Source organism: Crotalus tigris, unplaced genomic scaffold (genome assembly GCF_016545835.1).
Source record: "Crotalus tigris isolate CLP2741 ecotype Arizona unplaced genomic scaffold, ASM1654583v1 scf7180000018432.44079421565:4894166, whole genome shotgun sequence".
NCBI classification, from domain to species: Eukaryota; Metazoa; Chordata; class Lepidosauria; order Squamata; family Viperidae; genus Crotalus; species Crotalus tigris.
In genome coordinates this window covers 3,913,305-3,928,833 of record NW_024096999.1, presented here as the reverse complement: position 1 = coordinate 3,928,833, position 15,529 = coordinate 3,913,305, and the positions used below count along the sequence as shown (strand labels likewise).

At 40.0% G+C, this 15,529-nt stretch overlaps 1 protein-coding gene across 4 annotated transcripts in view; it reads left to right on the top strand.

The window, feature by feature from the left end:
• The window catches only part of PHKB (phosphorylase kinase regulatory subunit beta), a 104,064-nt gene that overhangs the window by 55,896 nt on the left and 32,639 nt on the right, over positions 1 to 15,529 (top strand). For all 4 annotated transcript variants that reach the window (XM_039352446.1, XM_039352447.1, XM_039352448.1 and 1 more), the window contains 8 exons: positions 1,220 to 1,378; positions 3,352 to 3,446; positions 6,920 to 6,975; positions 8,308 to 8,401; positions 11,255 to 11,338; positions 12,264 to 12,368; positions 14,675 to 14,757; positions 14,863 to 14,953. In XM_039352446.1, the coding sequence (XP_039208380.1) occupies positions 1,220 to 1,378; positions 3,352 to 3,446; positions 6,920 to 6,975; positions 8,308 to 8,401; positions 11,255 to 11,338; positions 12,264 to 12,368; positions 14,675 to 14,757; positions 14,863 to 14,953 (767 nt within the window). The remainder of the gene's footprint in view (positions 1 to 1,219; positions 1,379 to 3,351; positions 3,447 to 6,919; positions 6,976 to 8,307; positions 8,402 to 11,254; positions 11,339 to 12,263; positions 12,369 to 14,674; positions 14,758 to 14,862; positions 14,954 to 15,529) is intronic.

Below are 15,529 nucleotides of genomic sequence, written 5' to 3'. Positions count from 1 at the left end.
ACTCTTCTCCAGTCATGGTTTGCTTTGTGTGCTTTTTGTTTTAGCTGAACCTGGCTAATTAAAACAACCATAGTGAATTATTTTAGCACTTACTCTCTGTTTCCCACCTTTTAACACCTTTCCAGAAAGCGAGTAGGATGCTTTCCTTTACAATGTTTCACAGTAGCCTATCCTTTACATTTTAAATCCTGGCCAATGTCCCACTGTGTAAAGCAATAGTAACCTTTTTTAAAAAATTGCTTTAAAGCCCAGATTGCCATTTGCATGAAATAATATATAATTTAATTAAATGTGCATGCACTGTGCGCCATGTCTTTAATAAACATTTTAAAATGCATCTTGACTTTAAGCCATTTTTCTTCTTCTTGTGCCATATCCGTTATCGGATGTTGGCTATCCTGTTTTTATCAGCAGCCGCACGAAAAAATGCTGCTGAGTTTTGTCCAAACCAGTCCCTTAGATTTTGAAGCCATGATGTTCTTCTTCTGCCTGGAGCTCGTTTGCCTTCAGTCTTTCCCTGGAGGATTAAATGGAGAATGCTGTATTTTTCTGGGTGTTGCATCACCTGTCCGAAATATTCTAAGCCATTACCAATACAAATAACCTGTAACTCAAATACCTATATATTTTCGGACATAGGTATATGTGATGATGTTAAAAACTCAGTGTATTGAGGGACTGGGTTTAAAGCACCGTATTGAAGAATGCAGATGAAGTTTCTCTATCTCATTCCGAAACTCTCTTTCATTATGGCTTTTCATTTCACTAAGAGCAGTTGTAAATATTTCCAATCCATAACACCTGCTTAACAGTGGTGCCTCTAAAAAAAGCACAGCCTTTTCCATCTGTCAAAAAATGCCTTTTTTTTTTTTTGTCTTTCTAGAACCAGTTAATAGGCATTGCATCTGTTCAGTCAAGGTGTAAATCGAGATGGCGGTTTGTATCAATTTTAGTGAGCTGCAGCACAGAAGGGTTACCATATTTTCCAGCGTATAAGACGACCCCCGACTTCGGCGCCGATTTGAATGCTTTAGAAAGTCGTCTTATACACCGGAAAATACGGCATTAGTGGCAGCGTTATTTTTTTCACTGTGCTTTTGTTTTGGTGGGGGGAACTTATTTTGACACACGTGTATTTCTTTATCTTCCACATTTTTTTAAGAACTGCCCATGTCCTTCCATTGGTTCCTCTTTAACTAGTCTGTTTAAACGTTTGCAGGCTTTCCGGTTGTACCCAAATATTACCACGTACCAGCTGATTTTGTTGAACTGGAAAAGAAAAATCCCGGCAGCCAGAAAAGGTTTCCTAGTAACCATGGACGGGATGGCAAGTTTTTTCTGTTGGGACAGTCCCTCTATATTATTGCCAAACTTCTTGGTAAGTAAGCAGACCTACCAAAGAATCAGAATGTCCTCCTAGTTCAGTGGTTCTCAGCCTTTCTAATGCTGCGACCCCATAATACAGTTCCCCATGTTGTGGTGACCCCCAACCACTTATACATCACCAGGTGCCAGGGGCGTGGCCAAAGAAAAGGGGGGAAAAATGGCGGACAGCCTTGTTTGGCGACCCCCGTGAAATGGTCGTTCGACCCCAAATGGGGTCCCGACCCACAGGTTGAGAACCACTGTCCTAGTTGAATAAGGTTCTCCTGCACCTGAACTCTGGTGACTTCCTGAGTTTTAGAGCAGACATGTCAAAGACAAGGCCCGGGGACCGGATGTGGCCCGCAAAGTGGTTTTATGTGGCCTGCGAAGCCATCCTGGAAACAGTGAGGGAACGGCCTCCGCTGCCTTGGCCCTGGCCCAGGCCGGTCAGAAGCCAATGTACAATTTTGTGGTGGCCATCTATGCTGAAACGCATTCAGTCTTACTCCAGAAGGCTGTCTGGAAACAGCGAGGAACCAGCCCCTGCTGTGTCGGCCCCACCTCCTGGGTGCATGCTGGAGAGGTGTCACCCTTTGTGAGGAATGAAGAAATGCACCATTTCTTCTTGGCACTTGCCCTGGTCCCACACCCTTCTGCCAGAGACCCTCAGATCTGTCCCACTCCTGCCTAGGCCTCCACAGGCACCCTTGACGCGAACGATGTAGAGCTGGCCATGCCCACCCAGTAGGCCAGACCCACTCCATCCAGGCCCACCCAGTAGGCCGCACCCACCCTGGCCACACACACCCCAAGGGCAACCGCAATGCTGATGCGGCCCTCAATGAAGTTGAGTTTGACGCCCCTATTTTAGGAACTGCATGAGAAGGCTCCTCGATCATTAAACGACCTTTTAACAATAGCAATAGCACTTATATACCACTTCATAGTGCTTTACAGCCCTCTCTAAGCGGTTTACAGAGTCCCCATATTGCCCTTCAACAATCTGCGTCCTCCTTTTACTGACCTCGGAAGGATGGAAGGCTGAGTCAACCTTGAGCCGGTCGGGATCGAACTCCTGGCAGTGAGCAGTGAGTTAGCCTGCAATATTGCATTCTAACCTCTGTGCCCCCATGGCGCAGTGCACTATCACGGCGCTTTTGAACCTATATCACACACAGTTTCCTAGAGCTGCTAAACCATAGCTTATTAACTTGAGAGCGAACTCCCTCAGACTTAAGAATTGTAAGAACAATGCTGTTTGTTTGGGCCAAGGGTCCATTAGTTCGTCTTCCATCTTACCAACCAGATATTCTTTGGGAAGCTCACAACTTCCCAAATAGAGTTCATCTCCCACGTTGCTCTGCAGCAGTTTGAAATTAAGATGCGCCTACGATTCAGAAATATTCAGCCTATCTCCGTCAAGACTGGTGGCCTTTGACAGATGCGTTCTCCGTAGCCTGCTTTGTCTGGCTTTGAACGTTGACAGCATCTCTTGTTTAAACTGTAGCTTTCTATTACATCCAAAGAGAAAACTGACACTGGGGGGGGGGAGGAATTCAAGCTGTTGATGTTGAAGTTTGAAGCACAATGAAAGGGTGACGGAAAAGCGTATGGGCACATGGCGGGTCATAGTGAGTCCGTTCAAGATCATTGTCTCTCAGTGCAGTGTTAGATTTCAAGAGGGCTTGAAAAAAATACGTGCTGAAAATGTCTCTCAGGATAAATTCTCCATGCTGTTTGTGAGAATTCTGGAATTGAAGCTGACTTCCTGATCCCCCCCGGGTGTGCAACGTGTTCTGACAAAACTGGGCTCAGATATCTTCAGTGATCTAAGGACCAGCCCCCACATTTCATTATCACTCTGGTTTGTTAATCAGATGCTGATCTCCGTTTCTTGCGTATTTCAGAGTAATAAATTGTGTAGTGGTGACAACTGCTTTTAATTATCCGTTGACAAATAACTGATGCTGGTGGTTTTGCTTTCAGTTGATGGTTTAGTTAGCGTTAAAGATATCGACCCGGTGAAGCGTTTCATTCCCCCGCAAGATCAACGGAACGTTAGCATGCGATACTCAAATCAGGTATGTGTGTCTTCATTTAAGTTGGCGATTTCTACTGATGTATGAAAAAAAAGTCTATTACTGTTGAGCAAATTGCTGATCCGTAATATGTAGGGGGGGGAGGAAATAATTTTGGATTAGCCCATGATGAGGAGCATAGAATAAATTGCTCATATAATAACTATTTGCACAGTTTGCTATACTTTTCAAAGTTGGAATAGACCGTCTGGATAATGTTTTTTAAATTGTGTACCCCAATTTTTATAAGCCGGCAGAACCAGTTAGCTAATTTGAACTGTTGGTTATAAAACACGACTGGGTTGGTTTACTAACGTTATATCAATGTCCACCCAGGCTGGGTCTAGTAGTTATAGAATAACTGTTGTAGCTGAAATAGGTGCTGGGCAAATAGGTCAGGCCTTAAAATTATGATTAGCAAGCATCCAGCAGGAGCCTGTCCTATAATTTATTCAGTTTTGTTTTCTTTCAAAAAATACCAGCCTGGACAAAACATATAAAAAGAACTGCATATGTGAGATGCATTGATGAGTTTATTTTTTCCATAGAGACCCTATGCTTGTGTTTTGGTTGTTAAATTTACTGACTCTCCTCTACATTCTTTTTGAAACAACAGTTCAGATACCTTAAACTACAGGTAATCCTTGACTTAACAACCATTTGTTTAGTAACTGTCCGAAGTTACAGTGGCAGTGAAAGCAGTTAGTAGGCTTGAGGTTGGTTCCTGGAAATGTTCTACAGTAGCAGGTTGAAACAAGTGAAATTGATACACAGCTCACGAACTTTGTGAGATTGTGGTAGACTCTGTGGATCACCTCATATTTTTTAGGACTGCAGAAGAATCGATTTAATGTACCTAACACATTTAATTTTAAGCAGGCGTGACTGTATCTTACCTTAATTTCTTCTTCACAACTCTTACCTTCTATTTGTTTTCAGTTCAATAAATCAAGTTATTTTGTTGGATTTTGGGAATTTACTGGCATTCCATTAGTATTGGTTTTAATTCATTTTAACGGTAACTGCAAAACCATTATCTGGATTGAACCCAGTTAACGGGTTTCTCATCCAGCTTGGTTGTAAATCTTTGTTCTCCAGACATTTATTCCCTTATTCAGGAATTGGCTTTCTCAGCAGGAGGCTCACAAGACATGACTCAGTTAGATTTGTCCTTTGATTTCAGATAAGAATAAAACACATGAAAATATTACCCACTGTGCGATGCAAAAGTCAAATCTTTTCCAAGTTAATGAATACCTGGCCATTACTTTGATGGCCCAGGAAATATAGGAGAAAGTCAGTCCTGTCCTGTATATAGTACTAGATAGCTTCATAAAAGCCAATCAGTCAGCCAAAAATGAAGTTTCTTTTAAAAGACAATTTCATTCATTAACGAAGCTCGTGTAGTTCTCATTAGTAATAAAACAATTTAATCAAACGTGAGATTTGGGATAGAAGCTATTTTCTAGAAAATGGCCCTTTTTCTAAAAACGTATCTTGAAACCAGATCTATGGAAGGGCTATTATTCTTTTTCCCATAACTGGAATTCAAGCATGAATGACTCCATGTGAAAAAGTGTTATCTGCATTTAAAACGGTTCTTTCCCTGCAACGGAGAAATGATAACGTGCGTGGGGTAATTCCCCTGAATTGTTTTTCTTATGAATATCCCATTTCCAACTGAAGTGGACAAGTACTTCATAAAAGGGCTTTGTATTCAAGTTCTAAACATTCTCTGATATAAACAGGAACAGACTGTAGCAGTGCTCCACAGCTATCTACAGATGTTGATTCTTTTTCTTCCTGTCATAAAATATCTCCATTCCAGCATTTTTTTCTCAGTCAAACAAATAAACAAAAACAGGACCACAGACCCAATAAACGAATCATAAAAGTTTTCTTTTTTCCTCCCCAGTCCTTTCTTCATCCTTACGTTAAAAGCTCATTTGCATTTAACCTTGCTGAAATCAATTCTATTTGATGCTTCAAAAGATTCATCAGGCTAAATCAAGCATTAGTGGAGCCAGGATGTTTATTTATCTGTTGGAATTGAGACATTCCTCCACGTCTTGCTTTACTCATTGAAAACAACCCTTTCCAAACCTCTTAATGTGTTACATTCCGCTTCATTTTTTTCCTATTGTGCTTCAAAGGTCCTACCAGGGACTCAGTCAACAGGCTGCTATGAAACCATTAGAAGTTCAGATCAAAGGGGTGGAGGATATTGTGATGGCAAATGTCCATTGATCTTGATCCTGACTAGATCAAAACCCCGCAAGGAGTGGGAGACTTGCATAACTCCTCTTACTTTGAAGCTTATTGAAAACTAAGCCTCACATCAAGTTCTAACAATAGTTCTATTGTTCTACTCTACTCTAGAACAGTGGTGATCCTGCATCACATCCACACCAACTCTTTGTCACAAATAACTGATTTGCAATAAATGGAACTGCTTCCTAAATTCATAATAAGATTGTAGATACTTAAAATCTTGGAATAATAAGTAAGCATTAGTTAGAGAGCACTGATTGTTTTCCAAGTTTTTTTCTCAAACAAAAGCAATCTATGTTACATTTGTATAGCAGACTTCACCAATCTGGGCATGGTCTAGACGTATAGACATCTTATCCTTGAATCCTTCCGTTAGAGTAGCCATGGTTGAGATTTATAATAGTTGAAGTCCACATATCTAGAAAGTGCCCGGATTTTGCAATGTGCATCGAACACAATGTAGTGTATATAGTTTTATTTTGTACCAATATCACACTGTTTGAAGTTGCCCAGTTAAAAACCCTACAGCTAAAAGTATACTTGATACTCTGCTGGTGCCTTAAGTCAAACCCCCCAAGTTCTGCTATGTTCATAGGCAGTGACAATTCCATTGTTTGTTCTGTGAATGGGGTCTCATTGTTATACTAAAAAAAAATTAAAATATGGAATCTGCCCATAAAACGAATGAAAAGGACATTTGGGTAAACAAACTCTACATGTGCAGTCATGTAGGCTGTCTGCTTCATAGAACATCTGCTACGCGTCAACATTATATACCACTGCTGAGAGATAACCAGGAGCATTACATTCATGGATTAGTAGAAAATGCTTTTTAGTAAATGATGCACAAGTCTAATAAATCAAAGGCTGGTGGTTTCCTGCTTCACTACAAAAGAGTTAAACAAAAGGGAAGAATCGGTTCCTGCCATTTCGATAGTGCATGATTCAAAAAATTATTGACAGCGCAGCTCTCCAGGTGGCATTTAGATTTATGTGTGTTGCTTCCCTGATGTTCCTTTCTCCTGTTTGCATAACCAAATGGATTAACAGGCAATAAAGAATGAAGGCGAGCCGCAACTCAGCCGGAAAATGCCAGTCGTATTTAATGAATGGTTATTGTTCACATTGGCTTTGCGTTGTGTGGCAGGTAACAATCAAATAGCGAATCCCCATAAAAAGTTTTCTTTTTCTTCTTCTGGTTTTAGGGTCCCTTGGAAAATGACCTGGTGGTCCATGTCGCATTGATGGCTGAAAGCCAGCGGTAAGTCGTTCTGATCTCCAATAAATCTCTTTGATTGGTTTTCAAGATGCTAGTTCAGTGGTTCTCAACCTGTGGGTCGGGACCCCATTTGGGGTCGAACGACCATTTCACGGGGGTCGCCAAACAAGGCTGTCCGCCATTTTTTTCCCCCTTTTCCTTAGCTGTGCTACTCCCTTTTATTCTATTGGCTTTTGAAAGCCAATAGAATAGACTCTCTTGAATAGAGTCTAATTCTATTGGCTTTCAAAAGCCAATAGGAATGGTCCAGGCTGTCTCTGCCCTGCTGAGCCCGCCAAAAGTCCCATTCTGCAAGCGGTGCTGCACCAGTTGAGTAGTCCTCGACTTACGACCGGTTGAGTAGTCCTCGACTTACGCCCGGTTGGGGGTCGCAGCATTAAAAAGGTTGAGAACCACTGTGCTAGTTAGTGATTCTGGTACTTAAGATGGAGATGCCATCATCTCCAGATCCTTTGTAGGTGAAGTCTTGCAGAGTTTCTCCATCCCTCCTATGACCACATCCTGCAGTCAAGAGGCAGAGTGAAACCGTTGGATTTTGATGGGTCAGGCTGGAAATTAAAATCAGGAGCTTGACATTTCCCTTTCCCGATCAACAAATTATTTAACTCAATGGGCTTCAAGGTTCAGCCCAAACCTTTAGTGAAGTCCCAAGTCTCCTGTTCCAGAACTGATCCCTAGAATGGTGGATTGGGAAGAATTCTTGATTCAGATCTGAATTTTGTCACCAGCCATATTCAGGTTTTCAGTTTAGCTCAGGCAAGTTCAAGAGTTATAGGACAGAGACAGACTGTCACTGTGTTTCTGTCTTAGCATGTTGCATAAGCATGTGAACACAGCCAGATCTTTCAAAGACCTTTTGGAGATATCTGGACTTACATGGTAATTCTATGTTGAAAGTCTCAAAGCAATAATAAAGATTATTATACCCAACCCAAGTGAGCCGAGGTGGCGCAGCAATTAGAGTGCAGTACTGCAGGCCACTTTAGCTGAGTGTGTTCAGCAGGTCAGTGGTTCAAATCTCACCAGCTCAAGGTTGACTCAGCCTTCCATCCTTCCGAGGTAGGTCAAATGAGGACCCAAATTGTTGGGGGCAATGTAAATATATATATATACATTGCTTACTGGTGTACACCGCTTAGAGAGTGCTTGCACTTAAAGCGGTATATAAGTCTCATAAATAAATAAATAAATAAATAAACCTGGCTTTGGTTGCATAAAAACCTGGATTGCTTTCAAATATGGTCTACTGAAAGCAGATTCCAGTTTTGTCACGCTAATGTTCCTTTGTAATGTTTTCACTGAAAACAACAATAGCTTGCAGGTGTTCCTGAACACATATGGAATCCAAACACAAACACCGCAACAAGTTGAACCCATTCAGATTTGGCCTCAACAAGAGCTTGTGAAGGTAAGTTATTACTTTAGCATTTTTTTTAAAAAAAAATTCTTTTCATTTTCTTTTTAAAACCAGTGTTTCCTAAGCTATGATAAATTGCTTTGATTTTGGTACTACTTATGTCAAGTTAAAAAACTATATATGTACACATACGTACACACACAAACAGACGCACACCTATCAATAAACGCAGGTTTTTATTAAAAAGGAACACCCTAGAAATAGCTAGAAATGAATCATAAGGAAATGAAATAAATGATACACTTGTTTTTATAGAGAGAAAATCTCTTCTAATATTGTTCCGCTCCGGCGCTTAGAATAGCAAATGTTTCTAGTCCAAACACATCTCATTTGTAAACAAGGTCCAATTCAAATTTTGTTGAGCAAATATGTTTAACTTATTCGTGCTGATATTCTGAGATTACTCAGTGAATAAAATTGTCACAGGGAAAATATGTTTCTGAAATAACGTGCATCCCAAGATTAGAAGCCGGGAGACTTTGAGTTCTCATCCCACCTGAGGCACTAAGTTAGCTGGGTGACCTTGGGCCAGTCACTCTTACGTAACCCTTGGAAGAAGGCAATGGCAAACCGTTTCTGAAAAAAATTGCCAAGAAAACTGCAGGGACTTATCCAGGCAGTCTCTGAGAATGGACACAATTAAACAGAGGAGGGGAAAAAAACATATTTCTGTATGCTGATTTTTCCTTCCTTCCTTCCTTCCTTCCTTCCTTCCTTCCTTCCTTCCTTCCTTCTTCCTTCCTTGATAGATCTGATTCTTGGATAAAAGTAGAAGAAAGAAAGTATTTGCTGGAAGCATCATCCATAAACTGGAGCTTTGTTTTTTATAGGAAATCATTGGATTGGGAAATAGGTAGAAAAGGAGTTCACGGTTCATTTTTCTTTAGTTTTTGCTACTTTTGTATGCTAGATGCAATAGGGGCATCATAGGAACTGAATTCCAGAGCATAACTTATTTTGTGTAGTAAGCGAATCTTTAAAAAAAAAAAAAACCAAAAAGTGATTATCCTATCATATCTCTTGGCAGAGAAATCCATTAACACGTCAAATAATTCAGATCATTTCAATGGAGCCTAGTTCTCCTCAGTCTTTCGTGAAAAATAAAGCAGTTTTAGAGGATTAAGGGTCCATCTTTTTCAGATGAATTGCGATGTTTCATTTTTCTATTTTACATTGGAATCATGTTGCAAAAAGATGAGGAAGACATAATAATAATAATAATTTTAATAATAATAATAAAAAAGTTGGAAGTGGCCTTGGAGGTCATCTAGTCCAACCTCCTGCTCAGGCAGGAAACCCTATACCATTTCGGACAAATGGCTGTCCAATCTCTTCTTAAAAACTTCCAGTGTTGGAGCATTCACCGCTTCTGGAGGCAGGTTGTCCCACTGGTTAATTGTTTTCTAACTGTCAGGAAGTTTCTCCTTAGTTCTAGGTTGCTTCTCTCCTTGATTAGTTTTCATCCATTGCATCTTGTCCTGCCTTCAGGGGCTTTGGAGAATAGCTTGACTCCCTCTTCTTTGTGGTAGCTCCTGAGATATTGGAACACTGCTATCATGTCCCCCCTCGTCCTTCTCTTCATTAAACTAGACATACCCAATTCCAGCAACATTCCTTATACGCTTTGGCCTCCAGTCCCCTAATCATCTTTGTTGCTCTTCTCTGTACTCTTTCTAGAGTCTCAACATCTTTTTTACATCGCAGTGACGATGTCATGTTTTATTTTAACCCCATGTGTATGTGTGTGTGTGTGAGAGAGAGACACAGAGAAATAGAGAGGAAACCTGGTTTATATGTGAAAATTTTGTTTCTTGCTTTCATTGCATTAAAAAAAAAATCTATTAAAAAATTTAAAGTGCCCAGGAATAAACAAGGCGGCAGTCCTACCTAGTTCCCTGAAAGAAAAAAACAACAACCCTAAAAATAGAGCACCACCCTTTGCCCAATAAATATTAAATCTATTTATATTTCAATTATGGATCTTCAATATTTATTTTATTTCAAACACTTACATCCCACCAGGCCTGGCCGGGGCAGGGCATGAATGCATAAGAGAAAGAGAAAGAAGCCTTTCAGATTTCCAGCTTTGAAACAAAACCCCTTGAGATGCCACCACTATTTCTTTGAACCGAACCCTCAAATAAATTGGAATCCCATATAACTGTTTCAGGAAGGGAGTCCTATAAACTTAGCATAGAGCATTGATCACAGCTTATCTCTGGCGTTCTAGACATACCATAATTGATGAGCAACCGCCAAAGGAAACAGCCCGACCCATAATTCAATAAGTCTTAATAGGATGCGGTTAAATATGGATCTGATGGCCACAAAAGGCAAAGAAAAGATTGGATTTGTACCTATTCCCCCATGCAGTTTTTAAATGGAGTTTCTCTTCGATTTCTGCCATCTTCTCTTTGCTTTACACGGGCTTGGCTTTCTTTCCAAACCGCTCAAACAATGCCAGAGGGAGGTTGACCTTCACTTCCTGAAAAGGTCACTTTGCTGCAGAATCATTGACCAGCTTCCCTCCTTCGCTCACAAAGCTTTGGCTAGAACTCTTTTTTTAAAGAGTTCATCTGTTCACTGCAAGAAGTACGAACTGGTGACTACTACTTTTTTTTAAGGACGTTCCAGATCGTGTCCCTCTCCATCTCATGTTCACTTGTCCTGTCTTCTCTCAGAGATCCTAAATATTCCAATTTTGCCGGAAGGAGGCTCTGATCCTTGTTTTTTACATGAATAAATAAGGAATGCTACTGCTCTTACTGATCCTTCCCAAAGACACCAGGTTCCTCTCTGAACATTGGTTTGCTGTGACACGTTACGTTATAATGTCTTTTACAGGCTTACTTCCATCTGGGCGTCAACGAAAAGCTGGGACTCTCGGGAAGACCCGATCGACCCATCGGTTGCCTTGGAACATCAAAGGTCCTTACAGAGAGTCACCATTCTGCACGGTTTAGTTAGCTTAAATATTGGAGGTGGTCTAAATCAGAGGTCCCTAACCCCCGGTCTGTGGACCGGCACCAGGACGCGGCATGCCAGAACCGGGCCGCTCAAACAAGCAAAGCCTCATCCGTGGGATGCCAGCTAGTACCATGAAACCACGCCCCTCCCCCCGGTCCGCAGAAAAACCTCTCTCCACGGAATTGACCCCTGGTGTCCAAAAGGTTGGGGACCTCTGGTCTACATTATTCTCCGAGCTTGGCAAGAAATTGGTAGCGAAGCTTTTTGCTCCCTTTTCAGGAATTCAGCTCATTGAGTTTTGCATGGCTTATAACTGAAACTGCACATCTTATCTAAGAGCCGAGGTGGCGCAGCAGTTAGAGTGCAGTACTGCAGGCCACTTTAGCTGACTGTGTTCAGCAGGTCAGCGGTTCAAATCTCACCGGCTCAAGGTTGACTCAGCCTTCCATCCTTCCGAGGTAGGTAAAATGAGGACCCAGATTGTTGGGGGCAATGTAAAATATATATATATATATATATATACATTGCTTACTGGTGTACACCGCTTAGAGAGTGCTTGCACTTAAAGCGGTATATAAATCTCATAAATAAATAAATAAATTTGTTTATCTGCAAGTTCTTAAGAAGAATCATCTCATTGGTAATTTAGGAGGAAGCTCTCCTAGGTGTTTTTCAGTGTAACTAAGAATAGAACTTGTACTATCACAGCCGTGCTAGTTTGTGAGGTTCCATTAAACTTTTTTAGCTTGGCTTGCTTGAAGGCCTCCATGATTAAAAACGCTGTGTTGATTGGCTTTAACTATAACATGGAATTTAGAGTTTACTCTCATGAAGATCTGATTGTCCGTGTTTCGTGGATCTGAGACGTTGATGGTTTATTCTACAGATTTATCGAATACTGGGGAAAACAGTGGTTTGCTACCCAATCATCTTTGACCTGAGTGATTTCTACATGTCGCAGGATGTTATGATGTTGATTGATGACATTAAGGTATTTTCTGATAAAATCTGATTCTGCTTCGCCTGTTTTAATTTTAAAAGCTTTGACATTTAAATCATAGATTAAGTCTTGTGCTTTGTTATGATCTGAGAACCTAAAAGAGAAAAAAATTGAGAAGACCTTGTACTCAGTAAGGAAGGGACGCAATTGCTTTCTCCAGAATCTTTTGCTTGAAGTTGAATTTACTTGCTTAACTTGCATAAAAGCAAACCTTACAAAAAAGAAGCTGGCATACTTGGAGCCGACTTGCATTAGACCGGATTGTATAGCTAATTCCATATATTAGCAAAACGTGACTGCATTTGGAGCCACAGAAGAACATTTGTGGATTTGGGATGCTTTTTGTGAAAAAAAAAATTCTTTCATTATATAAGATGCTGCACCTTTTCTTAATTTCTTAAGAAGCACAGAGAAGTCTGGGATGAAGCTGATAGGTAAAAAATGCAGTCCACTCTCAAATAACCACAATAAAAAGACCAAAGTAGCCAGATTGGCTTTCTTTGTAAAATGTTAAATTGAGGATTAACCATGCAGCTGTACAGTAAAGGGAGAGGGAGAGAGGGAGGGAGGGAAAAGAGAGAGAGGGAGAGAGACTGGAAAAGCCAAGTGCCGCTGAATTGATCAAAGCTGCTAAAAATCCACATTTGAACTGGTAAGCTTCAATTTCATAAGTGGAAAAAAATAATCCTGGTGCCCTAGAAGGAAATTACAAAGTTGTTGAAACCCCAAGGAGAGTTTTTGATTTACAGTATATTCAGCACCTGCTGTTTTGTAAAGATTGGGCTGGATAATCTGGGAATACTTTATGCCGGAGAACAGTGCTCTGTAATTTTATTTTTTAAAATATATTATCCCCCACTAAGCCTGTTTTTTTCTTCTTTCTTTCTTTCTTTCTTTCTTTCTTTCTTTCTTTCTTTCTTTCTTTCTCTCTCTCTCTCTCTCTCTCTCTCTCTCTCTCTCTCTCTCTCTCTCTCTCTCTCTCTCTCTCTTTCTTTCTTTCTTTCTTCTTAAGCACTTGAATTCCCTCTGTTTCCATGGGCTTTCAAGTGGATTGATTTGGTGGCTTGCATTTTTTTTTTTTTACAAAAACTGGAGAATAAAGAAGTTTTCCAAGACATTCTGTGAATAATTCTTTTCAGATTATCCCTGAAGAAAAAGAACACTCTCTAAAATGTCATTTCAGTAAATATTTCTGACATGGCGTCTCCTATGAAATTCATTAATATTTGCAGTCAATGAAGTCTTTTCCACAGAGTTCATTTCTACGTTACAAATCATCTTCAGGAATCACCACAGGGGTCTGATTCAGATCTGTTTTAGATTGAAATTGCATTATGTATACCAGTGCTTCTCAACCTTAGCACTTCAAGATGTGTGCACTTCAACCCCCAGAATTTAGTGCATTATATACGTTATATATACAAGGGTTAAATTATATGTAATCTCTCTCTCTCTCTCTCTCTCTCTCTCTCTCTCTCTCTCTCTCTCTCTCTCTCTCTCTCTCTCTCTCTCTCTCTTTCGGTATCTACCTACCTACCTACCTACCTATACCTATCTATCATCTACCTACCTATACCTATCTATCATCTATCAATCTATATCTATCATCTCTCTCTCTCTCTCTGTCTCTGTCTTTCTCTCTGTCTTTCTCTTTTGGTATCTATCTGTCTATCTATCTATCTATCATCATCATCATCTATCTCTCTCTGTGTGTCTTTGTCTTTCTCTTTCGGTATCTATCTATCTATCTATCTATCTATCTATCTATCTATCTATCTATCTATCTATCTACCTACCTACCTACCTACCTACCTACCTACCTACCTATACCTATCTATCATCTACCTACCTATACCTATCTATCATCTATCAATCTATATCTATCATCTCTCTCTCTCTCTCTCTCTCTCTCTCTGTCTTTCTCTCTGTCTTTCTCTTTTGGTATCTATCTGTCTATCTATCTATCTATCTATCTATCTATCTATCTATCATCATCATCTATCTCTCTGTGTGTGTCTTTGTCTTTCTCTTTCGGTATCTATCTATCTATCTACCTACCTACCTACCTACCTACCTACCTACCTACCTACCTACCTACCTACCTACCTCTATCTAATCCCTAATTAAGGATTAGAGCTGTTTCTTTTGTCATCTCTCTTTCTCTCTCTCTCTCCCCCCACCCTTCTCTCCACACCCATGTATTCTAAAATATTGCCTTGTTTTGCTAATGTGATGTTTTTATTGCAATGTACACTATTTCAATATTCTTTCTCATGGGGGGGGGCTTTTTTCCCTAGAATGCTTTGCAGTTCATTAAACAATACTGGAAAATGCATGGCCGTCCTTTATTCCTTGTGCTCATTCGAGAGGACAATATAAGGTAAGACGTCGCCCACAGAAACATGCACGTAAGATTCCCAATGCTGGGACATTTGAAAAGCTTGCAATATAAAAATTCGTTTTATTTTTGTTTTTTTTACCTCAGGGGAAGTAGATTCAACCCCATACTAGACATGCTTGCCTCATTTAAGAACGGTGTGGTCGGTGGTGTGAAGGTTCGCGTTGATAGGCTGCAGGTATAATTGTCTTATAAATATTTCAGATAATCCGCAGGTATGAACGTGTCTTATTTCTGAACGAAATTAATATATTTTTTTAAACAAATCAGAAGACTTGGGGGTAGAAAATTGGAACTTTGATGTTACATATGTTGATGGCAGCAAGATTACTTTATGTACAGAAATGGAAGGACACTGATTCCCACAATGGGCGAATGGTTGCAAAAGTTGATGGAGTTAGCAGAGATGGCTAAATTGACTGCTTTGATAAAAGAAAAAACACAATTCCTTTTGTTTCTACTTAGAAATTGCTTCTGGGCTTTGTGCTTGAGGTAAAAAAAAATAAAGCTTTGATTTTGGGTTTTACTGATTAGATAGATCTGTTGTTATAGAAATGGCTAGTTTATAGCATGATGTAAAAGTAAAGAACTGAAGTTTGATGTTACTATTTTATTCTACTGCACCAAAGGGAGTCAGAAGTCAATGGCTTTTTTCCCCCCTTCTTTTCTACACTTTTCTCTTCCCTTTTCCCTCCCCTATTTTTCCTATTATTTGCTTTTGTATTTTCGTATTTTATATTATAAACTATTAAAA